The following is a 25,887-nucleotide window of genomic DNA, read 5'->3' as shown; positions in this document are numbered from 1 at the left end:
TGCTTGTTCAGGTGAGCTCCTCACAGGTGATGTGTCTGGGTTTCAAGCTGCTGTTCTAGCAGCTGTTTCTACCCTCTCAGGAGGAATTGTCTCTTCTTGGCTCCAGCAAACACAAAGTAACCCAACCCTGTGTTTTAGTTTAACTGGGAGGATTTTGATGGCACGCTGCCCTTGGTTTAACTCGAGCACAGTTTGGCTGCTTTTATTAGTTTGTATGTAACTCAGCTCCTCTGGAAACTCCTTCAGCTGGGTGGTCCTGGGATGAGAGCAGGGTGAATTTGGGGGTTCTTCCTTTGGGAACAGAGGCGTTGAACACTGCAGCACCCGAGAACTGAGAGCAGGGTGAATTTGGGGTTCCTCCTTTGGGAACAGGGGCATTGAACACTGCAGCACCCGAGAACTGAGGACAGGGTGAATTTGGGGTTCCTCCTTTGGGAACAGGGGCATTGAACACTGCAGCACCCGAGAACTGAGAGCAGGGTGAATTTGGGGTTCCTCCTTTGGGAACAGAGGCATTGAACGCTGCAGCACCTGAGAACTGAGAGCAGGGTGAATTTGGGGTTCCTCCTTTGGGAACAGAGGCATTGAATGCTGCAGCACCTGAGAACTGAGAGCAGGGTGAATTTGGGGTTCCTCCTTTGGGAACAGAGGCATTGAACGCTGCAGCACCTGAGAACTGAGGGTGTGGAAGGTGGGAACTCACCTCAGATCTGTGCAGGTGTCAGGAGCTGCAGGCAGAGACCACACTGCAGCAGGAGATTAGGGCTGGATTCTCCTTCATGGAATTATGGATTTAGCACCCCTCAAAAGCCAGGGAGGAGCTGGAGCTGGCGGGGGCAGTTGAATTTTCCACATTTCATGTCTGACAGCTCCAGGGCTGCAGGAGTCCCTGTGTGTCCAGGATTTGCCTTTAGGGCACCCAGGGTAACAAAGGCAGGTTCCTTGGGGGAAGCACAGGGATGATCTTTCTGCCACATATTGGCTGGGAAACATCTGGGGCATCAGTGAGCCAGAAGTGCTGCCAAGCCTGGTGCCTAGAGCCGAGGTGACAGCTTAGCCCTGAGACTTTCCCAGGGATTACTGCCCAGACACCTGTGGCTGTGACTCATCCTTTCATCACAAGGCTGCAGTTCATTGCCAGGAGGAGTATCTGGAGGTCTGGGCCAGTCCCTTTTTGTCAGGAGCAAATTTGATTTCAGAGACCCATGACCCAAACTGCTTGCTTATTAAATGACCCTGAGCAGCTTTTAATGACACATGGAAGGATTAGTTTATTTTATTTTTTTCTAAATGTAACTTTTTAAAAATTTTGACTCTTTCAGGCATCTCAAGAGCTGCTGCTCCAGTGCAGCGAGTGCAGAGAAGTAGGAATCAAAGCATTTCTGCCACTCAGGTTTCACTTCATGATTTATGATTTATCTTTGCTTCTCGAGTGACTGTGGAGAAGGGATTCAATTTGGATTTGCAGCAAGCCATACCTTGACCATCAAATGATGGCAGAGTCAGTACTGAAAAGAAAGGAAAAACACTTATCAGGCCAATCTTTCTCCAGAGAGGAGCTTCAAAGGGGCAGCAGTCAGATAAAAGCATGCAAACCATCAGGCTGCTGGCCCATTTGAAATGTATTCCGTGGTGCTTGCCTCAGGAGCAGCCAGACAGGTTGTGTGCAATCCCTCTTGCTGAGTGTGAGCAACTGATTGCTCTCTTGCTCAACAGGACAGGGAACAAAGGACAGGCACCGGCTTGGAGGGAGCCCCTTCCCAGGAAAACCCCCACTCAGCTGGACTTTTAATGTAATGCTTCATTCAGAAAGGAGTTTTAACCATGAGGAACTGTTTGTATTTATGGAAGTAAGATTTTTTCCTACTAAAGCAGCCCCAATGCCCATGAATCAGTGCTGCTGGTGGGGCAGGAGAAGGTGATTCACCCAGGCTGTGACAGCTTCTGTGGCAGGGCTGTGGTGGGACGTGCAGCTCCTGCGGGCACCCAGAGTGTGCCCAGTCATGGAGTGCAGCTCCTGCGGGCACCCAGAGTGTGCCCAGTCATGAGCCAGAGCTGGGCAAGGCTTGTCCCATCCCGTGCTTTCTTCCAGCAGAGGCCAGCACCAGGTATGTTCAACATGGGGACACTTGGAACCTGTCCCAAAGCTCGTCCCCTGATTTTTGCTAGTCGAATGGAGACATTTTTCCTAAAGCAAAGGGGTTTTTTCTCTGTTTATCTTTTAAATTCAGCTAGAATTATTTACCAGATGTGGCTGCAGCAGACATGCAGAGGTATGAGTACCACGTGAGCATATTCCAGAGCTACAGCACCAGGTACATTAGCCTGATGTAGTTGCTGCATTACAGCTCTATTCCCCACTGCCTTGTTTTGCTTGTTTTGCCTGAACCCCCGTGTTGATGTGGAGAAACAAGCCTCTGTTTAAGTGGGTAGCTAATGCTTGCAGCAGCACTTTATTTACCCGCTCGGTTCAGCAGTTGAGCTGCTCCCTGCACTTGATGGGGCTGTGATAACTCATTCCACTTCATTGCGCTGGGATGCTGCTGGCACGTGGCCTTGGTGGTGACAATGGCCCCATTCAGCCCGGCTGTGGTCTTCGTTCCAGGGCCGATCTCTGTGCACTGGGCACCTCTCCCTCCTGTTTCCCTTCAGCACTGTGTGCTCAGCCTCCTTTCACAGCCCCAGGGCACCTCAGGGACACCCATGGTGCTGCTCCTCCAAGCCCTTGGGCCCTGCCAGGGATCCCCTCCTAAGCCCAGCCCTGAACCCTCCTAACCCCATCCCTGATCTCTTCTCAAGGCTCCCTCCACACTACATTTCGTAGAGCAGAGCAGTGCTGGCAGCTCTGAGCATCTCTGCTCCCACCTTTGTCTGCTCAGACCCTTCTCCTGCCCACAAGGCTTTGATAAAGGGTATTAGGAGTGGAAAGGGCAGTGCAGGGAGCAGAGGGGGATTAGGAGCAGGGCTGTAGCCTTGCACTGAAAAGTTCTTTCGAGTCCAGCCTGTCACTTGCGTTGTGGTTAAGGTTGTGGAGATCTTTGCAAATTGTGCTACAGTTTAACCTGATGGGCAAGTATAACAAATATATTTACTCTGAGTGCTCCATCCCTGAGGTTTTTTTATAAGTTACTTGTTTTTATAAGCTGATATGCTCATACGTTAGTTACAGAGTATAAGCCACATTTATTGACAGGGAAACTGAGGCAGTTAAAACAATGTCTCACCAAGGTCATCTGAACAGGCTGTAGCCTTACAAATCCTGTCTCCCTCAAGTTGGTGGTCTATTCCAGTAGTTCTTTGTTTTCTTAAATCAACTCATTTTAACTAGAGCATGAGACATGCTTCCTAAAAGTTAATTGGCTAAGATTTTGGAGCTAACTGTACACTTTTTGTAGAGCATAGAATGATGGAATCATAGGATTCTTAGGGTGAAAGGGACTTTAAAGCTCATCCAGTGCCACCCCTGCCATGGCAGGGGCACCTTCCACTGTCCGAGGCTGCTCCAAGCCCCATCCAGCCTGGACTTGGGCACTGCCAGGGATCCAGGGGCAGCCACAGCTGCTCTGCCCACCCTCACAGGGAACAATCCCTTCCCAAAATCCAATCTAAACCCGTTGCATGTCAGTGTGAAGGGAGCTGGCTTCCCAAAACCAAGAGCACTGGATGCACGTGTGGCTGTGGAAGCTGCTCTGGGTGGGGACAGGGCTGTGCTTCCAGGAACCCTGCTCAGCTCATTCACACTGGAGCAGCCGAGCAGCCCTGGCCTGGCCAGAGCAGCCTGGCTGCCTCCAGTAACCAGCTGGACCGGCAGAGCTGCGCTCATTCAGCAGGGAAGGAAGTGCTTGTTCTTCCAGCTGGACTCCACGTGTCCCCTGGGGAGCGGTGTTTATAGAGAACGGGCCCATCCATTGCAAATTAATGCCTGGAAACTCAGTCAGCCCTGCCCTGCCCCTCAGCTCTCCCTGCTCCGCAGGAGGATGGGTTCACACAGAGCTGCTGGAGGCTTTCTTTGTTTGCACAGAGCTGCTCTGGGATACAAAGAAAACTGGTGCTTGAACCAACATCTGGAAGCTTGTTTTCTCTCAAAATAAATACTCCGTTCTGCTACCTCTTCTCAGAAACTCATCTTTTTAAATTTTTTTTAACTTGTGAATCAAGAGCTAGCTGCTCTTGCAGGAGAGGTAGAGGTTGAAATTCCTGTTGGTTTTGGCCATATTTTTCGCTTCTTTGCGTCCTCTTTGCCCAAATACCTAAAATATTTACAGAGTTTGGCCTTTGTTTGTCCTCTGAAATCTGCCACAGATGCCTGTAGATACCGAGGTGGTGGTGGGCATCCCCCTGGGGGGATTAGCTTTGTAGCAGGGCCCAGCTGAGTCTCAGCCTTTAAAACCCCAATTCAGTCGGGTTTTCTCCTGTCTTGCTCAGATTGGCTGTATTCTTGTCTCTTCTGATCCTTGCACTGCGAGTTCTTGGGGACCAGGAAGGGCCTGTGGGATTTGGTGGGGAATATCACGTGGCCCATCATTACAGTTTGTGATGAGAACAGAAGTAATCTCAGCCACATTAACCTGTCAGGAAGGAAAAAACAGCCAGAGCCTTTTTGGTTATGTAATTCTCAAAGGTCGGCCTTGGGGTGTCTGAAATGTATCTTCGTCTGTAGGTGTGAATGCACAATATCAATGTTTTCTCCTCAAAACGCGTAGGTTGGGCGCTGCTTTTCTCAACGCTGCCAGTTTTTGCTACCATATGTTCTCCCTTTGCAAAACCTTTAGCACTGTTAACTTGGCTTAATGTAAACAGATGATGCTGCATCTCAGATTCCAAATTGCCAAGGCTGTGGAGGCACCACCTGGAGCGATGCACGTGGGACTGGTCTTTGCTAACCTGTGCTGGAAGCTCTGCCTCCACCTTTTGGAAATATACCACACCTTTTCCTCCAGCTGTTTGTCTCCAGAAAGGAGGAATCTTGCCTTTGATGCCCCAAAGGCGCAGTGTGGACCCACAGGGACTCCCTGCAGCAGCCTGGTGTCATTGTTAGGCTGGATGTGACATACACGCGTGATTAGGGTCTAAGGAGAAAAAGATTTTTTATTTTGTGTGTTTTTTAGTTTATATGTTTTTAACAAAGCGTGATTTTAAGTTATTAACTCCATTACAATAACTTACTATATTTACTGGTGTACAGCCCTGGAGCTGTGAGATGTTAAATGTTGAAAACACAGTGAAGCTGGAGGGAAATGCATGAGGCACCTTCACCCTTCTTTCCAAGGTGTACAGTGCCTGTTTGTCACCTTTTCCTCCAGTTGTTTGCCCTAGGGACAAGAGGAGACGAGGGATTTCCATCGCTAACAAAAATGGAGGTGAGAAAAACCATGGTGCACCCAGGTGTAGCCATGATGTTTGCTGAAAAATCCTTTCCTTAGGATTTTTCCTTTTGAGAAGCTGAGAGGCCTCAGGAACAAAATGTAAACACTGTTTTGCTGCTGCTGCTGTGGAATGCAACAGGTGGATCTGTGATTGTTTCTAATAAATGGCCAATCACAGTCAGATGGCTCGGACTCTCTGTTATTCATTCCTTCTTTTTTCTATTCTTCGCTGGCCTTTTGATGAAATCCTTTATTCTAATCTTTTAGTATAGCTTTAATATAATATATATCATAAAATAATAAATCAGCCTTGTGAAACATGGAGTCAGATCCTCGTCTCTTCCCTCATTCTGGGACTCCTGTGAGCACGGTCACAGGGCTTTTGGCTGAGCTTTTCTCTCACCCCATGTCTCTGTCCCTCACAGGACGTGAACGCGGGCGAGGGCAGCGAGTTTACGGACAGCGGCATCGAGGGCGCCGCCACGGACACGGAGCTGCTGTCGCGGCGCTCCAACGCCACCACGGCCAGCTACTCGCCGCCCGCCGGGCGCGCCTTCGTGGGCAGCGACAGCGGCAGCAGCTCGGCGGGCGGCGACGGGCTGCGCCAGGGCGTCTACGAGAACTTCCGCCGCGAGCTGGAGATGAGCACGGCCAACAGCGAGCAGCTGGAGGAGGCGGGCTCGGCGCTGAGCGACGAGCAGAGCAGCGGCACGCTCAGCTCGCCCGGGCAGTCCGACATCCTGCTGAGCGCCGCGCAGGGCACCGTGCGCAAGGCCGGGGCCCTGGCCGTCAAAAACTTCCTGGTGCACAAGAAGAACAAGAAGGTGGAGTCGGCCACGCGCAGGAAATGGAAGCACTACTGGGTGTCGCTGAAAGGTACGGGGATGGCAGGCAGGGGTGTGCCCAGGTGCGCGCTCCGGGTGTCACTGAGAGGGGCAGGGGTGTGCCCAGGTGGGCGCTCTGGGTGTCACTGAGAGGGGCAGGGGTGTGCCCAGGTGGGCGCTCTGGGTCTCACTGAGAGGGGCAGGGGTGTGCCCAGGTGGGCGCTCTGGGTGTCACTGAGAGGGCAGGGGTGTGCCCAGGTGGGCGCTCTGGGTGTCATTGAGAGGGACAGGGGTGTGCCCAGGTGGGTGCTCTGGGTGTTACTGAGAGGGGCAGGGGTGTGCCCAGGTGGGCGCTCTGGGTGTCACTGAGAGGGGCAGGGGTGTGCCCAGGTGGGTGCTCTGGGTGTCACTGAGAGGGCAGGGGTGTGCCCAGGTGGGTGCTCTGGGTGTCACTGAGAGGGGCAGGGGTGTGCCCAGGTGGGCACTCAGTTGTCGAGCAACTCCATGAAGGGGTGATTGATGCATCACATTTGGGTCACCATTTGTCACCTCAGGTGTCTCCCTGACACAGGTGTAATTAGCACTGACTCCATGATGTAGAAGGCTGAACCATTCCTTTATTCTTCTATACTATCTTCATACTATATTGTTAAGAAACCCGTAACCCCTTCCAGCCTGTCCGATACAGCTTTGACCTCATTGATCGACCAACCAAAACACCACCACCCTTTGGTAGACAAATCTCCATAACACATTCCACATTTTCCTAGCAAGAGCTGCGGCAAGTGGGGCTAAGAATTGTTTTAATTCTTTCTCTGAGCTTTCTCACAGCTTCTCGCAGCCTTTCACAGGGAAAATGCCTGGGAAGGCCTGTTCCTGCTTCCTCCTCAGCTGCCCAGGCCACAGACCCTCTTCTCTCTGGATTGTTGCAGGAACTCATAACCTCATTTCCATGTGCTTCATCAGCAGGGAAATGGGGAGCCACAGCTTTGGGACTGGCCTTCCTCTCCTGTGCTCTGTCAGAGGCAGCAGAGGCAGAGCTGTGTCTCCTGCTCTAGGTGGGGTCACCCAGAAGGCTCAGTGTGGTCAAACCCTGCCCTCCCCACAGAGAGCTCTTCCTAGAGCACTTTTATTTATTTTTATTTTATGTTTATTTTTAATTTGCAGCGCTATTTTAAAGCCAAGAGCAAAGTTTGGCGCCAGCTCTTCCTTGGGGTGGCTGGAGAGCTGGGGAGGGGGAGAGGAGAAGGGAGGTGGGGGCAGCCCTGATCTCCTGGGAGGGGGCAGGAAGGTCTTGCTGCGAGGGGCTGCAAACAAAGGGCCAGCTGGGAGAAGAAAGGGGAAGGATGAGCAGGGCAGTGCTGTTGTTTTGAAGTGCTTTGGCTCAAGTGGAGTGTTAACTCCTCGGATTGCTGTGCCTCGATCCTGGCAGTGTTTAAGCAGGCCTTTGAAGTCAACAGCTGCCATTGTTTGGCTGCAAATTGTTTTCTGGGAGGCTGGAGCACCCCTTTCTCTTTCCAGTGACCAGAGCATCCCTTTCCAGTGACACAGCAGCTATGTGCCAGCCTGTAAGCAGCTGGAGATAGTGTGGGAAGGTGGGAGAGGAGGAGACCCCTTTCTTTTTGGACTCTCCCAAATTGCACCCTTGCTCTGCACTTTGTTTTCCTTCCCCGGGAGGATTGTAAAGATTATTTTGTAACGCCGAGCAGGTTGTTTGCTGGCCCCAGCTAAGATTTTTTTGTCCATCAGTCTTTCAGCAAGCACAGCTCCTCCCGGCCCATTTTAATTCCAGTTCCTGTCTGCATGCAGTAATTAAATGGCTTGATCTTTGCCTTGGGGGGACTGCAGCTGCAGAGGTGAGGCTGGGCCATGCCCGGGGGTCTGTCTGCTCCCAGGGCTGGCTCACAGCTGGCTGTCACCCTCAGGGACCAGCATCTCACCCCTGTGACAGGGTGGCCATGGACAACCCCAAATTTGTAATTTCTTATGCTGTTTCTCATCTGGGAATGTATTTTACTGCCCGTTTTGGGGCAAACCTCGGGAGAACAAAGCTCGGGGTGAACAAAGCAGCCCGGGGTCAGGGCTCACAGCTCGTGGTGTGCCTGCCTGGCACTAAACCCAGCAGAACATTTGAACATGCTGCTCCTTGTCTCCTGCAGGCTGCACGCTGTTCTTCTACGAGACGGACGGCAGGTCTGGCATTGACCACAACAGCATCCCCAAGCACGCGGTCTGGGTGGAGAACAGCATCGTGCAGGCCGTGCCTGAGCACCCCAAAAAGGACTTTGTCTTCTGCCTCAGCAACTCCCTTGGCGACGCTTTCCTCTTCCAGGTTGGCTTCTGCAAAGGTTTTTTGTGTTTCCCAGCTAGGAGGGCACCTAGCTCTGGGTGAGAGGGGTGGAAAATCCTGAAAAACCAAACACTGCAGGAGGTTTGGGGTTTTCCTTTGGCAGCACTAGAGGAGGGTCATGAGCTGAACATGATCAGTGTCAAATCTGCTTTTTAATAACTGGCTGGATCCTCCTTGTGTAGATGGTGGAGCAAAGAATGAAGAAATGCTCTTGTATCTCTGTAAAAACAGCTTGGGCAGCATGCTTAGAGCACACAGACCAAGCCAGTGACCCCACAGGACACCCAGCTGGGCACTACAAGTGCTGTGCCACTCTCTGTGTCAGGAGAGCGCTCGAGGGGCTGACAAGACCAGGAGCAGCTGGAAGTGCAAGGGGATGTCTGGATCTGCAGTGCTCTCCCAGAGGGGTGCAGAATCCAGCTGCCCCTTGTTCACACACCTTGCTGCTGCCCCAGACTGGAGGTGCAGTGTTTATTTCTATAATCAGGAAATAGAAATGTTTCAATTTCACTGGGTACTTTAAAGAAAAAAATCCCAGGACTTACATCAAAGACCATAGATTAGTTGATGTGTTTCACTTGAAAAGATTTCTGCCATCTGGTAACCACTGCTTCCCTGAGTGATGTTTAGGTTGTCATCCCCTTTCTTATGTCAGGCTGGCACTAAGCAGGGTGTGACGTTCTGTTATTTGCAGTTGGCAGCACGTGCTGAGGTGGGGGCATTTCCTCCACTTGTGATTCAGTTTTCTTCACTGGAGGAATCCCTTTATTTCGCTTTGCAATGACAACGGAGTTTCTTGCCTTCTTAAACCAGAAGCTACTCTGGGGTAGGATGTGTCCCCACTTCATCACTCCCTTGTATTCCAGAGCAAGAAGCTGAATTTATACAGTGTTGTAGGGCCTTGCAGGTGTTCTTGCAAAGGGCTGCGTTCTCAAACTGGTGCAAAATGAAAAACCCTTCTGATTCTTGGAGGGACTGAGTGTCTGACTGAAAAAACACATATCTTTGTGGACTAACTTCCCTGCCACCTCAATGGGATTTTTCCTTCTGTAGTATGGCCCTGTCCCTCTCTCCTTCACGTTTTCTCTGGGAAGGGGATGAGTATTTTGGCACCTGGAGGCTTTCCTCCAGGTGAGAGGGAATCACAGAGCCACAGAATGGCCTGGGCTGGAGGGGACCTTCAAGATCACCTTGTCCCACCCCTGCCATGGACAGGGACACCTTCCCCTGTCCCCGCCTGGCCTTGGGCACTGCCAGGGATCCAGGGACACCCTGTGCCAGGGCCTGCCCTCCCTCACAGGAAGGAATCCCTTCTCAATATCCCTCTGGCAGTGGGAAGCCATTCCCTGTGTCCTGTCCCTCCATATCCTTACAAAGAATCCCTCTGTGTTTTTCTGGTGGGCTCCCAGACTCACCCCAAAGCTTATCCCCCCAGAGCCCAGTGTCATTGTGCCACAGGTAGGTTTTTGTGTAGGGAGGAAGCAAAACTGAGCCTTTTCAAGCAAAATCCAGTCATTTCTCATACCAGAAGTGTTCTGTGATGTGTCCCTTCTGCCAGGGAAGCAGGGAGAAGGGAATGCCCTGAGAGCAACGGCCCTTGGCTGTCTGTGCTTTTGCAGCAGATCCTGCTTCTGCTTAGGGCTTACAGCCTGAGTGAGGGAAGTGGTGTCATTGTGGGACACACCTGTGCCACCAGAGTTTGGGAGCGTCAGTGTGGGGCCCAGCTGGGCCTCTCTGGGAAGCTCTCCTTAGCTTCATCCTTGCTGTTGGTTGTCACCTCAGCGAGGATGACCTTCCTCATCTTCCCCAGCAAATGGAGAAGTCATGCTGGGCTGTCTATTAATAGATCAGCCATCATCAGAAGGTTTAATTAGAACAAGGTGGTTTGGCACCTTGCTGCTTTTCCAGCCAAATACCAGTGTGATTATTGCCCCAGGCTGACACTCACACAAAGTCTTTGTTTCATGACCTGCTGTAAAAAGGAATGGAGTTTAGTAAAAGGCCTTAGATTGACTTATTATTTTGAAAATCTTGAAAGAAGAATCTGGAAAGATTCTTCTTTGTGTGTCAAAAGGCTCTAATCAGAATAGTTCTCTTCCAGAAAGAAGTGCTGGTGTCCCATGCTCCAGCCTGCTGTCTCATAGAGTGGTTTGGGCTGGAAGGGCATTAAAGATCATCCAGTTTCATGCCCTGCCTTGGCTTGGGACACCTTCCACTCTTCCAGGTTGTTCCAAGGCCTGTCCAACCTGGTCTTGGACACTTCCAGCAAGGAGAAATGTTCTCTTTTCCCAAACTGCCGTATCCGTGCTTGGGAAGGGACAGTGCCAGAGCTGGGAAACAAGGATGAGCCTGCCTTTAATGGTAACAGGGGTGTCTTCAGAGTGCTTTGGGACCTTCAGAAACAGAAAGCTGTTTGTCTGTGCACCACCATAAAGCTACTCATACTTTTCATGGTCACATTTTCTGCCATTAATTTATTGTTAACTGCTGCATGGCAGAAAAGCTCTCCATCCTGGGAAGGGCACAGCAGTGGTGAATTCCCTGCCTTAAGGAGCTGGAGTTTAGAAATCTTGGTTAAATTTCAAGGTAGAAATTGATGGCCAGGGAGGTGATTGCTGAGGCCTTGCTGGGAAGCACCCCCAGCTGCAAAGCTCAGGTAGAGGTGTAATTCCAAGAGTTAAAAATGGGATGATAGGGGTACATAAGTGGATTTAAGGATTTGAATCCGGAGATCAAAGGCAGAGGAACCTGCTTGGAGTTGCATGTGCTAATTTGCCATCAGTTTCATCAGTTTGGAGGAGGGTGCTGAGCTCTTTCCCTTTCCCCCCTTGGGCAGACGTGCAGCCAGACGGAGCTGGAGAACTGGATCACGGCCATCCACTCGGCCTGTGCCACCGCCGTGGCGCGGCAGCACCACAAGGAGGACACCCTCAAGCTGCTCAAGACTGAGATCAAGAAGCTCGAGCAGAAGATCGACATGGACGAGAAGATGAAGAAGATGGGGGAAATGCAGCTGTCCTCCGTCACAGACTCCAAGAAGAAGAAGACCATACTGGATCAGGTAAACTCAAAAGTTCTTGGGGATTCTGCTGGTCACTGCAACACCGAGATGTGTTGGGAAGTCTCTTTTCCCAGCCTGGTGGTGGTGGAAGGAGTCAGAACTCTTATATTCTCATTCTCAGGGCTGTTTATTGTTTCTTATTTATAAAATTCTTTTTGTGGCCTGCTGGGGTCCGTTCAGCAGGTCAGATAGAGGCACACTGCCTGCCCCCAGGGCAGCGTTATCTTTTTATACTAAAAATTATGTGTACATTATTTACCATAACTTCCCAATACCTATCACCTATGTTAGACAGTGAGCTTCTACTCTAAACCAATCCAAAAGTGCCAGCATCACAGCAGAAGATGGAGGCCAAGAAGAAGGAGAAAGGCTGGACATGCCCAGATTCCTCCATCTTGCCTCCTGAACCCCCATTCTAAAAACCCCAAAAATCTGTTTGTCACCCCATGACAAACTAATTATTATTCTACTTGGACTTTTGTGGCTTGCAGATCCTCATATAAGGTTGGTAATTTTTTCCATGGGTCACAATCAAAGTCACAGGTATCTTGGGCTCTGTGCCAAGGTTTCTGAGCCCCCCTGGCAGGGGTTTGAGCAATCCAGGATATCCAGAGGGATGTCCTGAATTCCAATAAAAAGTCCCTAGCATGGGTTTAAGGCCTTCTAGAGGTTGATGGGAGCTCCCTGGAGAGCTGTGCTGCTGCCTTAGCTGCACCATTGCTTCACTAAGGTCCAGCATAGGCTGTCTGCTGGCCTCCAGGAGATTTGGATAGCAGGAGGCTGCCAGGCCATGGCTGGGGGCTGCCTTGGGGAACAGCTGTTCACACACCAACAAACTCTGCTGCTGCTGCTGGCAGCTGGGCTGAGGAAGCCATGCCTGGATTCTGCTGTCACAAGGGCCTGCCTTGACCTTGGGGCTGCATCCCTGGGCCCTCCCCTGCTGCCTTCAAGTGGACAGCGTGGCCGGCTGCCTTTCAGAAGCAGAGAGCCTCGAGCAGATGTCTCCCACACTGCTGCAGCAGCACCTTATTTTGGGAAATTTGACATATGGCTGCTGCTTCCCTCATTTGGAGCTCTCCTGCCACGGCTGCCAAGTGTGCCTGTAACACAGAGCATAGGGGGAAGTGATTGGGGCTGAGCTAAAGGGATTTATCCCCCCTGGAAGCCTGTGGGAAGGGGAAATAGGGGAGAAAGAGGAGGGAGAGGCTGAAGAATCCTACTCAAAGCTGTCAGTCACAGTGAGAGGGCAGAGCAGTCTCTCTCTTTATGTAACTGAGTTTGTCTGGATGCTTTGAAACTGTTTCCTGTAAGCCATTTGAATTATTTAAATAAGTCCTTCCATAGGCTGATTGCAGCACTCTTGTGCTGATCAGATTAATTATCCCCAGTGTATGGCACTTTTTCAAGCTCTGTTGTTGCTCGCAGCAAAGCTGCTGCTGTGGCTGCTGATTTGGGTTGCCCTGTGCCTGGAGTTTGGTGGGCTTTGCTTTTCTGATTCTTCAGATGCTCTTGATGCGTGAAAGAAGCCTCTTAAGGGACTGCTGAGCAGAGAATCCTGGAAATACAAAGAAAATTAAAAATGAAAATTTAATCCTGTTAATTAGCATTGTATCAAAGGAGCAGTTGTCCCAGGAGGAGACTTTTGCCACGAATGTAGAAAGTTGTTTTCCATCTAATCAAAACTCTTTAACTGTTTGCATCCTTTGGGGGGTTGGGAGGGCAGGGGAATGTGGGAAAATCAGCAGTCAGGGTTTGTTGGGTGAGATCAGCACTGGTGAAAAGGGTGAGTGTGGTGTTGTGAGGGTTTCCAGGATGAGATGGGAGATGAGAATTTGACTTCCTGTTCTTAGAAGGCTGATTTATTATTTTATGATATTATAGTAAAAATGCTATACTAAAACTATACTAAAAAGAATAGATATATCAGAAGGCTAGAAAAGAATGAATAATAAAAACCCGTGACTGACCATAATCCCAGCACAACTGAACTAAAATTAGTCATTAAGTTAACACAATTCACATAAAACTAATTAAAGATACACTTGTTAGTAAACAATCTCCAAAGCAATCAAATAATTATTGTTTACATTTCTTTTCTGAAACTTCTCAGCTTCTCAGGAGAAAAAATATTAACAGAGGGATTTTTCAGAAAATATCATAGTGACAGGTGTATTGTTGGAACCCAGGAAATTCCTCTGGCTGCCCTTGACCCCCTGCCTTTGATTTAGCCCTTGGAAAAAACAATTCCCAACCTTTATATGAAGAATTACAAGTCAAGAAAGTTTAAGTAGAATAATAGTTAGTTTGTCACAGGAGTGAAAAATACATTTTTGTGGTTTTTAGAATGGGAGATCAGGGTCCCAAGATGGAGGAATTTGAGCATGCCTTGTCCTTTCTCCTTCTTCTTCTTGGCCTCCATCTTCTGGGTGATGTTGGCACTTTTAGATTGGTTTAGAGTAGATGCTCACTGTCTAACATAGGTGATAGGTATTGGGAAGTTACGATAAATAATGTACACATAGTTTTTAGTATAAAAAGATAACACCAACTCTGAGGTGGGCAGTGTTCCTCTTTCTGACCTGCCAGACAGACTTCAGCAGGTTGGAGAAAGAATTTTATCGATAAGAAGCAATAAACAACCTTGAGAACAAGAACAGAAGAATTCTGACTCCTTCTTGGATTGCTGGGCTGGGAAAAGAGGCTTGTACATATCTCAGAGTCCCTCTGAGCAGCAGAGATTGAGAGTGTGTCGCTGTGAGTTGTTCCAAGGCATTCACAGGCTGCTGTCCCCTGTGTCCCCTGGCAGATCTTCGTGTGGGAGCAGAACCTGGAGCAGTTCCAGATGGACCTGTTCCGGTACCGCTGTTACCTGGCCAGCCTGCAGGGCGGGGAGCTGCCCAACCCCAAGCGCCTGCTGGCCTTCGCCAGCCGCCCCACCAAGGTGGCCATGGGCCGCCTGGGCATCTTCTCCGTGTCCTCCTTCCACGCTCTGGTGAGTGGGCAGGGCTGGGCTGGGCCGGGCTGGGCTGCAGGAGCAGCTGGGGGAGGGCTGGCACTGCCCTAGAGGTGTCGTTCGGAGTTTCCACCAGGAACAGATCTTCCTGTTCATCTCAAGGGTCTTCAGGTCTTCAGGGTCATCTCAAGTGTCCGCAGATTTGGGTGTGATCCGCACATCCTGTGAAGTCAGTGGGAGCCATCCCATATGGACACATCCCATGAAGTCAGTGGGAGCCATCCCATGTGGTCACATCCCGTGAAGTCAGTGGGAGCCATTCTGAGACCCCCAGCACATGCTGGCTGAGACCTTCTTGGGCTATCTGACTTTCTTCCAATTATTCCAACCAATTATTCCAATACTCTGGTCATCCCCACCTGGTGCTCTACAAGGGAAGGGAAATGTGCTCCCTGTGGTGTGGCAAATAATGGTTGTTTAAATTTAAATACTGCAACAGCCCAGCTCTTAAAAGTACAGGGAAACGTTTTGCAAAATGAATTTGAGTCAAGTTCTTGTAGTCTCGGCTTGGACTCCTGGAGGTTCACAGAAATAGCTGAGCTCCACTGTTGTCTCGTAGATGTCAGCTGTAGCCTGCAGTTGAATGCAGAGCTGTAATTCAGTCAGGGGCGTTTTTATTCTTTCCTATATGAAAAGATTAGCGTCATCATCCTGCTAATTGCTGCTGGATTTATTATATTTTTTAAGTGGCGGGCTGTAATTTGCATTTATGCTTATTTTTTTTTTTTTTCACATCAAGCAAAGCACTGAGCTCTAGCCTGAAAAACAGTCTGCCTCTTCATGATGGTGTCTCTGGAGAGCCAAGGGAAAAAATATGTTGGGAAAAATGTTGTGTTGGAAGAGACACGTGTTTTCTTCTCCTCTCAGCAAACTCTCATGTCCTCCTTTGCCCCCAGGAACGTGGGGAAGTGCAGCCTCGTGTGAGGAGCCCTAACTCAAGTTTCAGGAAGGGAATTTACCCAGAGAAGCTGTGGCTGCCCAGAAGTGTCCCAGGCCAGGGTGGACAGGGCTTGGAGCAGCCTGGGACAATGGAAGGGGTGGAATAGGATGGGATGGACTTGAAGGTCCCCTCCATCCCAAATGATTCCATGATTCCATGACCCCAGTCTCCTGAAGGTCTCCCAGTACATTCATCCAAGATGTGCTGAGTTACCCCATGTGGCTCTGTGTAAATGTCCCAGGCACAGCTGGGGAGCCTCTCACTGTGGAAATGGAGGTGTTGCTGTGGTGCTCAGGTTCTCCTTTTCCCAGATTTCCCCCCGGTTCCCAAGGAGAGCCCCCATTCCTCACAGGGTTCCCTGGTGCAGCAGCCAGCCCTGTGTCCATCCCGCTGCAGTTCTGGATGTGCTGCAGCCAGCCGGTTCCTCAGCTGGGGACATCCCTGGCTGTTCCCAGGGCCACTCTGCTGCTCTGGGCTGAGGGAATGCAGCACTGAGGTGTTCCAGGAGGTGCAGTCAGCAGGGTGGGTCTGTCTGTCTGTCTGTGCCTCCTGCCCTTCCCTACCACTCCCTTTTTGGCAGGAGAGGAGCTCCTCTCCTCAGGCCACCTCCACCTGGGAAATCTGATTAGACAGACTTTTTATTGGGCCTGTCTGTTCAGCTCTGAGTGACGTCCCACTGATCTCCAGAGCTCCCCAGATAGCTGGGCTCAGTCAAGGCAGTGTTTCTTGTTGCCACAGGGCATTTTGCTGTAGGGCAGCTGACACTGCTCTGATGGGAAGGGTCATTTCAGATCCCTTTTCCCCTTCCTGTGCCTTGCTCAGTCCTTCAAATGTCACTTATCTTTAAGGAAGTGCAGGCTTGAACGCCACGAGCTCCCTGCAAGCCTTAATCTGGCCTTGCTGCACTTCTAAGTCAGCACCAGGATGCCCAGAGTGTTTCCACAGGAAGGAGCAAAGAGGAAGATGGGGTTTTTGGGAAGCAACTGATAAGTTTGGAAATCTCAGGTTTCACATGTCTATCTTTGAAACCTTGCTAGGAAAAAAAAAAAGAAAAGAAAAAGCCCAAACCCTTCCCTGGTGGTGAGGTTTTGCTCAATGATGATTAGGTGGTGTGTACTGTCCATTTCAATATTTGTTGTTGGGTGCTGGCAGAAGTGAGTTAATTTGCAGTGAGAAGGCAGCAGCCTGGCAGCATCCCCACTGTCCCAGCAGTGAGAACCCTGTGTTCCCGTAGGATTTGCCCTTTTTCCCCCCCAGACCCCCCAGTTTGGGGGGTTTGTGCTGGGCTGCTGCAGCTCTGGTGCTGAAGCCACGTGGCATTGACAGGTGGCGGCTCGCACGGGGGAGTCGGGAGTGAGGAGAAGGACACAGGCCATGTCCAGGTCTGCCAGCAAGAGGAGGAGCAGGTTTTCTTCTCTCTGGGGGCTGGACACTACCTCCAAGAAGAAGCAGGGGAGGCCCAGCATTAACCAGGTAAGAGGTGGGAGTTTGGGGTGCTGTTACTGCAGGGGTTTGTTGGTGGGCAGAACGCAGATCACACAAAGAGTCACTGGCACGGAGTCATGGTGTTCCTCATCCCCTCCAAAATCAGGGGCTGCAGCTGCACTTCAGGGCACAGCACCTCCTACCAAAGGGCTGGAATTTGTCCTTTTCTTTAGCTGGATTCTGTTGTTGCATTTCCTTTTCCTGCAGGTGCCCTCCCTAATCTCAGGAGCAGCAAAGCAGCAGTGTAAAACAGGCACAGCTTTGGAGAGAAAAAACCCCAAAACAATCCAGACTTGTTTGGTTATTTTTAATTTAAAATGATGAGTTTGTACAATGATTTAAATGTAGCTGAGTTTGGTGAAAACTTCCTCAAGTGACAAGAAGCTTTACATTTAGTTGGGACACTCCCTGTTTTGGTTCAGATTTATAAAAAAGCAGAAGTTGTGCAGTTTCCAGCCAGTCACTGCCCAGATCTTTCTGTAGAAAACGTGCTCCAGTGTGGTAGGAATGTGCTTCTCTGTTATTCTTTGCAAACATCCCTAATTACAGCTTTCAGTTTTTGAGAGCCATACCTCACCTAATTGCAGGAAATGTAGGCTCTGCCTTTCTTTCTCTTCTCTCACTTCTTGTGGGGAGAAAGGCTGGGGCCACACGCTGCTCTGTGCCCTGTGATTTCTGGTGCTGTCTGTTCAAGCAGCAGTGGCTGTTTGTTTTGTTCAGCAGAGGATGATGAGACACTGAAAGTTCACCTGAAATTTAGAGGCTGAGCAAAAGCCCAGGGCTTGGCTGGGATGCAGCTCCAAGAGCACATTCCCAGTTCCTTGTGCTGATGCTGCAGCATCCCCGTTGCTTTGTATTTACTTGCCCCAAATCCCTTCTCCTGAGCTGGGATCCTGCCTGTGCTGTGTTTTCAGACCTGTTTTTTCATCCCCCTGAGCTCCCTCCTTTTGTTTTTCCTTTCAGTGGAGATAATTGCATTCTTCACGCTGCCTCCCCTGCTCCTGCCCCCTCACTCCTCCACAGCTCCGGCATGGAGGGGGATTCTGTTCCAGGTTAAAGGAAATCCATTGTGCAGAGAGTTGTAAAAAGTGTGAAGTTTTGAGGAAGTAGCAGAGTGCCTGAATGCAGTGCCTGAACACATTTCCCTTGCTTGGGCAATGTGTTGCCTGTTGGAAGCAAAAGGCAGAGACCTTTTCCATCCTGCCTGGTCCCTGCTTCATTGTAGCCAGGCAATAATTAACAGCCCAGCAACTTGATCCTAGGGCTGTGCTGATGTGGAGCAATAAAACTGAACTTTTCAGTTCTCATTGTTGGGTTCTGCTGCAGCACCAGCCCTGCCTGCCCTGTGCTGATTTGGGGTGGGTGCTGCACATATTCCTGTCTGATCATTCCTCCTGCACAGGATCCTGTTGGTTTTGGCTCTCTGGCTCATGCAAGCAGTGTGTTTGGGGATGGCTGTTTGTGTTTCTCAGTTGGAATCCTGTTCTGGATGTCAGACAGGCTGTTCTGCCCATGCCATGTACTGTGCACAGGGAGTCAGTTTGTGTTTAAAGCAGATCTCCCCTCTTGTTCCTCAGGTGTTTGGAGAAGGAGTGGATTCAGTGAAGAAATCTCTTGAAGGGATCTTTGATGACACAGTCCCAGATGGCAAGGTAAAACCCCAGCTCTCCAGCTGCCTCCTTCCCCCACGTTTGCAGCCAGTAAATTCAGAATAAATGAGAAGATTTGCTATTTTTCCATTTCTAAGCATTGGAGCTGCAGTACCACAACAGTTTTGTTGTGGTTTGCCCAGAAACACTGCACATTTTGGTTTTAAATTCAGATCTCTTTCATCCCTGCTATTTTGCTGTTGCATTCCTGGCGTTCCCAGTAGGCATAGGGTGAAACCCCAGGAGAAGCACACTGCAGCAGTGTGTGGGTGGCACAGGAGGCACACTCTGCCCTGCTCGGGGAAAGCTGCAGGTGCCTGTCCAGGCAAGCCTTCAGCCTGGGCTTATGAGCCAAATGTCTTCTCTCTGAGAGAGCTCTGGTGCAGCACATAGTGCGCTGATGGAGAGGGAGCTAGGTTGGGCTGGGGTTGTCATGATGGATTTTGTTTATGTAGAGGGACAAAGAAGTGGCCCTGAGCAGCGTCCACCAGCACAACCCCGACTGTGATATCTGGGTGCACGAGTACTTCACGCCCTCGTGGTTCTGCCTGCCCAACAACCAGCCTGTCCTGACTGTCATCCGGCCTGGGGACACCTCCAGGGACGTGCTGGAGATGATCTGCAAGGTAAACCTGCCCTGGGGCAGCTGGAGATCACTGTGTGCCACTGCTTGGGCTGCTCTGCACTGGGACACCAGGTCTGTCCTGGGTGACAAACACAAACCACACTGCAGTGTTGGGGCCAGGGGCACAGCAGAGAATTCCCTGCAGCTGGAGCTGACCTGCTGTGGCTGCAGGGACAGCAGGGACAGACAGCAGGCTGGGGTTTGCCCTCCCCGCTCTGGCTGCTGTGCACGAGCCTGGAAGTACCTGCACACGCTGGCTCTGCCTTTCCCAGAGCCGGCCATCCCCTGTCCCTGCAGTGGCACCGAGCTGAGGGTGGCACCCCTGTCCCAGCCCCTGGGTGCCCCACACCGTGGTGGTGCCGCCACCCTGGTGCCCCAGCTCTGCATCCCTCCCACAGCCCCTTCCCCTCTGCCAGCCCTTCCCAGGAGCCAGGGCATGTGTTCCCAGGAGCCATCCCTGCTTCCCTGCCCCCAGGCTGGCACTGGGACAGCAGCAGCAGCCCCAGGATGGGGAAGGTGCAGTCCAGACTTGGTGTGTTTGCTGCCTGCAGTGCAGAACCAGACCCAGCCTGGCGTGGGTGGCAGGAGGGGACAGGGGGAAGCTTTTACCTACATTGGAGTGGGGGGGGGGGAAAACCACCTGGATTTCTTTGCCAGATGAAGTATCAGAGACGTTGGGCCATTAGAAAGAGTTCCATCTCCAAAGAGTTGGGATCTTTGACAAATTAAACACAGGCTTTCAGCTCTGGCAGCTGTATAATGTGTGTTTTCGGAGCGAGTGAGACCTGTCACGTGCCGCTCTGAAAAGTGAGTCTGCTTTGTACAACAACAACAGCAGGAGAAAAGAAAACATTTATTACTATTGAGAGCTTAACTTTGGGGACTTGGAGAGCGTGTTGCATGTGCCTCTGAGGGAGGGAAGGTGAGAGAAAGGCGTTTGTTTCCAGTAATTGCACGGTGCGCTCGTCTCTCTGCCAGGTGTGCTGCAGCTTCTGAAAGCTCTGCTTTGTCTTCAGCAAAAGATGACATTTTGGGAGAGAGGCATAACAGGGAAGCTGGATGATACATGATTAGTAATGGTTTATTTTTAGGGTCTATGTTCTGCTTTGGGTGAGGATGGTTAGCTCGGTGGACTGGATCAGGGTCTGGTCTCTCCCTGTGCTTTTGCTGCGGTGGGTGGGGGTGTTTAAGGAGGAGGGGAGGTTGGTGAGTGTGTTTTCAAGAGCTACTATCTGTTTCTTTCCTTTCTGTGAGAGTTTTCAGCCTGAAAAGCACTGTTGAGATGCCTTTTTTTCTGTAGCATTTAATAATCAATCTCTTTCTTCTGTCTCTTGCATTCAGCTCATTTTCCCCCCTTTAATATCCGATCCACATCATTTCACATCAGTTTGCCATCTGCCATCTGAGAACCAGTCAAGTTCTGGTACAGTAAACATTTCAAGCTCTACATTTCATATAAACCTCCTCATGTTTGTGTGGATGTGGTTAAATCTGTGCTGCTAAACTGAGCTTGATTCTTCTGTTGGAGAACATTCAATGCACTAAAGTCATTGTGGAAAATGTGTTCTTATGCTAACATTGCTGCTTGTTATTATACAGCCAGTTAGGCTTTGGAGGATGCTTTGTGACACTTTTATGATTCAAGATTGGTGGGAGGAGTGTTTAAAGCATTTTTAAAGTGGTTTCTCAAAGATTTCTGCTCAGATGTAAGTAGCAACATCACTTGGAAGGCAGGAAAACTCAGTGTATATGCATCAAATTGCTCTCTGGCTGATAGGAAATAGTCGGTCCCTTCCAGTCTTAACCATCCTGTGATTCTGTGATGACACTGCTCAGTGTGAAGGAATGTATATGCATTAGTAGCATTTGCATAATGGTATGTCTTAAAATGGAGGAGGAAATCACACTCTGTACACGGATTTAGGCAGAGCCAGTGTAGGGATAATAACACCAAAACCCAACATGGAGATAATGGCAGTAAAAAACAAGCCCAGATGACTACATGGCATTTTGTCTTTTGAGTGCATAAAAAGGGAGGCAGGAAAGGTTAGGGTTTTTTTTATCCCTCACCATTTACATTTTTCCAAGGGACCTGCATGAGGGGCAAGAAGCAGAGAGCCAAGGTCTCAGGGTTTGTGCTCAGAGCCTCTGAGAAATTAAGCCTGATGCTCTGGGGGCTTCCTTTGCTTTTGGGCTGGTGTTTTCCTGCTGGGAGAGCTGGGCCACACAGGAGCAGTGGGATGGCCACATTGCTGGGCTGCTGGAGAGCGTGCCAGGCCCTCTCCTTGGCCAAAGGAGCTGGGCTTGTGTGCCAGCCCACCGTGGCATTGGAGCCTCTGGAATGGGATCCCAGCCCGGCTGTAAATTCTTCTCCTGGAGCACCTCAGCTGAGCTGTCAGGCTGTGCTTTAAACAGGGTTAGCTGCTTAATTTAGTCCAGACCTAGCCAGAGTTATTAGGAGAGAAATAAATAAACCAAGAAGCTGATTTGGACGGCTGAAAGGTACTTTGGGTGGTCCTGAAAGGATATTCCTATCATTAAAGCTGCCCTGTTTCGGCTCCCACCTCCCCACATGTGGATGCAGCTCCCAACAAGAAGAAGTGGGTTAATGGTTTGGCTTTTAGGGCAGCCTGGCTGTGTCCACATTGCAGGGACCTTTTCCTTTCACTTCAGCACAACACCATGGCCCTGTTTGAGACACTTTAACTAGGGTCAGACTTCGAGGTAGACACAGCCCCAGGATGTTAATTAGCTAAATGGGGTGGCTCATGGTCGGGGTTCTCATTCCTGACCTGGATGGGATCACAGTGTACTGGATTGATGGCATCCACTTGGGCTGATGGGGCTTGTTGGGAAGAAATGCATGGGGAAGAAAATGCATTTGGGAATAAATGCATGGCTCTAAATGGGAGTGTTTTACCCAGTTCTGTCTTCAGCTGATGCTCTGCCCAGAGCCTGGATAAATTCAGCCTGCCCAGATTGGAAAAATTCATCCCAGGTGGTGATTTCTGCCTGCCTGGGCAGGCTGGAAAGCATCCCTTGGGGGCTGCGCTCAGGAGACTTTCGGTCTCCTCCTCTTTGAGACACCTCTGTGTCTAGGGACAGTTAACTAAGCTGACAGAAAGTGACCCAGGACTCCTCTGTGTCATTTCCGAACCTTTAATGCCAATTCTGCTTCCCTTTGGTTTCTGGGGTGTTTGCGTGTGTGTGTCTGTAAAGAGAGAACTGCTGAAAACAACAGCAATCAGTGGGAAAAGCAAGCAAGAGGCTTTCCAAAAGAGAAAAGTGAGGGAGCAGGGATATCTCCAACATTCAGCTGTGTTTCTTTTGGCTCTGGATAGGTTTCAGTCATTAGTTAATTAACTAGGAATTTGCCTGGATTACAGAGGTTGTTCCATTTCAGGTACTCCGTTTCATCCAGGGATAATTTGATTTTTTGGGTTGGACATATTTGAACAGAGCACTGTGCAGAGTGCAGCAATAGATCTGTTTTGCTTTTCCTTCTCATTATTGGTAGCTTTTTTTACTCCTGGGCTAATCCAGGCTTCCCAAAGTGTTTCCTGTTCTCTGGGTGTTTGCTGGAGGGCCAGGGTGGGATGTTCTCCACAGGTACATTGCTCGTCACCTCAGTGCTGCTGGATCACGCTGGAACTGGAAAAGTAGGCTTTAAAAAACAAGACAAACAGGCAATAATGCTGCTCTTGCATGAGTTTTCAGATAAGCCATTGTTTTCAGCACAGCCTGAGAAACCCTGGTAATTTGGTGGGGTAAAATGAAAAGGCTGAGGTTTAAAAGCCTTTAATAGTGGGATTTCAGAAGTGACAGTGAGGACAATTTACCTCCTGTATCTGTGAATCACTTTGGGGTTTCTCATTAGATTCAGTTTAGGAACTTTGAAAGTAACTCCTGGATGATATCCTTTGTGTTTACCATACTTGTAATGTGTTTTGATTACACACTGCATTAACCTCTGCTTAAATCAACCTTATTAATCATGCTGAGAAAAGGTCATTAACATCTCCCAGACCAAATGCTCTATCCTCAGCTAATTATAACTAATTCATTAAAATGGTGTGACCTGCTTCCACTGTGATGCAATCCAGGATGCAGCTCTTGGCTGCTTCCAGCCAGTGTAACCTGAGCTGCTTGGAACTTAGAGGACAGACAGATTTTTTGTGCTTATTAACCTTGCTTGAAATCTGCCACATCCTATTTGTGTGCTAAATTCTGAAGATGCTAAAAAAACCCAAACCAAACAGAGAACACCTCTCCATTTTGCTCTGTTAGCAGAACATTTGGTTAGATATCCTTTTATCCAGAGCCATGCTCTGAGGTTTCTGTTCCAGCTTATTGGGCTCATTTCTGGAATGGCTTGGGAGGGAGCAGAAGGCCAGGCCAGCAGAGTGCCCTGGGTGGGTACATGGATTTTATTGCTGGGGGAGAGCAGGAGCAGCAGGTTTGTTCAGCCTTCAGGCAGGAGGTGCTGCTGTGAGGGTCAGAGATGGGGGAATGCTGCTTTTCTAAGGGCTCCCTTCTCTTGCAGACACACCAGCTGGACTGCTCTGCTCACTACCTGCGCCTCAAGTTCCTGCTGGACAACCAGATCCAGTTCTACGTGCCAAAGCCAGAGGAGGAGATCTATGAGCTGGTAATGCTGCCCGCTGGGCTGCTGGGATGACACTGCTGTTAATTAGTGTTTATCTGAGTTCTGGAGCACCAGATTTATGCTTTTCACTCTGCAATTACGGGGCTTTGCAGACCAGAGCAAACTGGCCTTCAGCAAAAAGATCCCTCCAAACCTTTCATCCTGCGTCGTGTTGAGCTCACATTTGTGTGTGGATGTGTCTGGGGAGAGAGGAGGCACAGCCACAGGCGTGTGAAAGTCACTCTAAGCTACATTGAAGCTTAACTTCTCTCCATTGTCTTTTCCTGTTGTTCACGTTGTCCATGGAGGTTTTACAGACAGCACACTGTCTGAGTTTTAAAGAGGAGGAAAACACACAAGTTGTTGGGTGTCTTTTGGGTTTTTTTCGTGATGGCAAGGTAAAGATTGAGGTCAGGAAGGTCTGGAGTTATGTGTGAGAATATGCTTCCTTAATTGCCTCAGCTGGCTGTTCTCATCTCGCTCATCTCGAAAGCAGACTTCAAAGGAATTCTGCCATGAGAGATTAAAAAAAAGACCAAACAGGATTAATGTCATGCTTTGGCTCTGTGATTCTACACAGGCATGCTGTAAACCTCTTTAAGGTCCTTTTCATTGGTGGCTGGTTTACTTATAAAAAGTAAAACTTTGCTAGTTATGGAGGTTTTGCTCGTTTAGCAGAGGACTTCTGGGATTTTCCATTAATGCTGTCAACAACAACAACAAATAGTGAGAAAGTGGTAGAGGAGGGCTAGGACTGGGAAGTGTGATGGAGTGGGGAAAATGAAAGCTCAGAGGAGACAGCTTTTGGCTGTCGTTGTCTGGAAGGACTTTGGGGACTTGTGTTGAGAGGGTGTAGGGTTGACAGAGTCATCATCACTTAGTGGGTATTCTGAAAAGCTGTAATTAGCCCAAAACTCTGTCAGTGGGACTGCAGGGAGTGGTAGAGATGGGTGCTGCAGGATGGTGTCTGATGTGGGGATATTAAATCAAAACACTTTGTATGTTTGCTTCTCATGTTTGGGGAGAACATGGAGTTACTTCCATGGGGCTGTAACTATTCTGTAATACTGGTTGTTGCAGTGCTGATAGAAGCAGGAGATAAAATTACATTTTTATCAGGGAAACCTTTTGCAAACGAGGTCCTCTTCTTTTCTAAAGGAACAGTTTAGTACTGCAGTCCAAACACTGAGTTTCAAAATGTTAATTATTGCAGATTGCGTTTTTACACGCTCACAGCGGCGTGTAAACAGAATTAATATTCACCTGTGGGCTCTGCTCACCTGGGGCTGTGGTTTTTTCTCAAGACAAACGCTGGTTTGTTACTTCAGTGCTGAAAGGCAGAGGGATTTGAGGCTGCATGGAGGGATTCTGGGCTATTGCCTGGGTGTGAATTTGTGCTGCTCTCCCAGGAAGGATGTTAATGACCATTTCAAACACTTGGGGGCTTCCCTTGGTACAAATAAACATCAAGGTGTGGAAGGTGAAATGTCATGCTGAGCTATAGCAAATCTGATAGTCTGATAATGAAGAAATGTGTTTAAGAAACAAAATCACTCCTTGTGATTTTAATGCTGTTGAATAATTGAATTCCTGCGATGTCTTCATTAAAATAAGATAAAGCATTGAGGTATTGCTACCTGTAAATGAGGAAAACAGGAACAGAAGCTGTGTTTGTCATGCACTCAAGATGGTATTGACTGAGGGAAATAGATGGGTGCTCTGTTTTGTGCTGGGGGTGGGAAAACACGGCTTCCTCCTCTCTAGCTGTGTTCCAACAGCAGAGCTGAGTGGCGCTGCTAATGCCTCTCACGCAGGTGGAGAGAAACTGTTTGATAAACAATGACCACAGTCCCTTCTTCTGCCTGTAATTAAAACCCAAAAATCTGTTCCAAACCATGACAATTGATGTGTCCTCCCACAGCAACATAT

General features: G+C 49.5%; 1 protein-coding gene across 5 annotated transcripts in view; it reads left to right on the top strand.

Moving 5' to 3' along the window:
• TIAM1 (TIAM Rac1 associated GEF 1) overlaps positions 1 to 25,887 on the top strand; it is a 143,732-nt gene that overhangs the window by 78,976 nt on the left and 38,869 nt on the right. For all 5 annotated transcript variants that reach the window (XM_054270207.1, XM_054270203.1, XM_054270204.1 and 2 more), the window contains 8 exons: positions 5,792 to 6,242; positions 8,350 to 8,522; positions 11,377 to 11,601; positions 14,408 to 14,593; positions 16,881 to 17,027; positions 18,617 to 18,691; positions 19,144 to 19,314; positions 23,857 to 23,961. In XM_054270207.1, the coding sequence (XP_054126182.1) occupies positions 5,792 to 6,242; positions 8,350 to 8,522; positions 11,377 to 11,601; positions 14,408 to 14,593; positions 16,881 to 17,027; positions 18,617 to 18,691; positions 19,144 to 19,314; positions 23,857 to 23,961 (1,533 nt within the window). The remainder of the gene's footprint in view (positions 1 to 5,791; positions 6,243 to 8,349; positions 8,523 to 11,376; positions 11,602 to 14,407; positions 14,594 to 16,880; positions 17,028 to 18,616; positions 18,692 to 19,143; positions 19,315 to 23,856; positions 23,962 to 25,887) is intronic.

The sequence above is a fragment of the Melozone crissalis genome, unplaced genomic scaffold (assembly GCF_028551555.1).
Source record: "Melozone crissalis strain CALT ecotype California unplaced genomic scaffold, PUWL_Pcris_2 ptg000009l_1, whole genome shotgun sequence".
NCBI lineage: Eukaryota > Metazoa > Chordata > Aves > Passeriformes > Passerellidae > Melozone > Melozone crissalis.
Note: the sequence above shows the minus strand (reverse complement) of the source record. Positions and strands in the feature narration are given on the sequence as shown.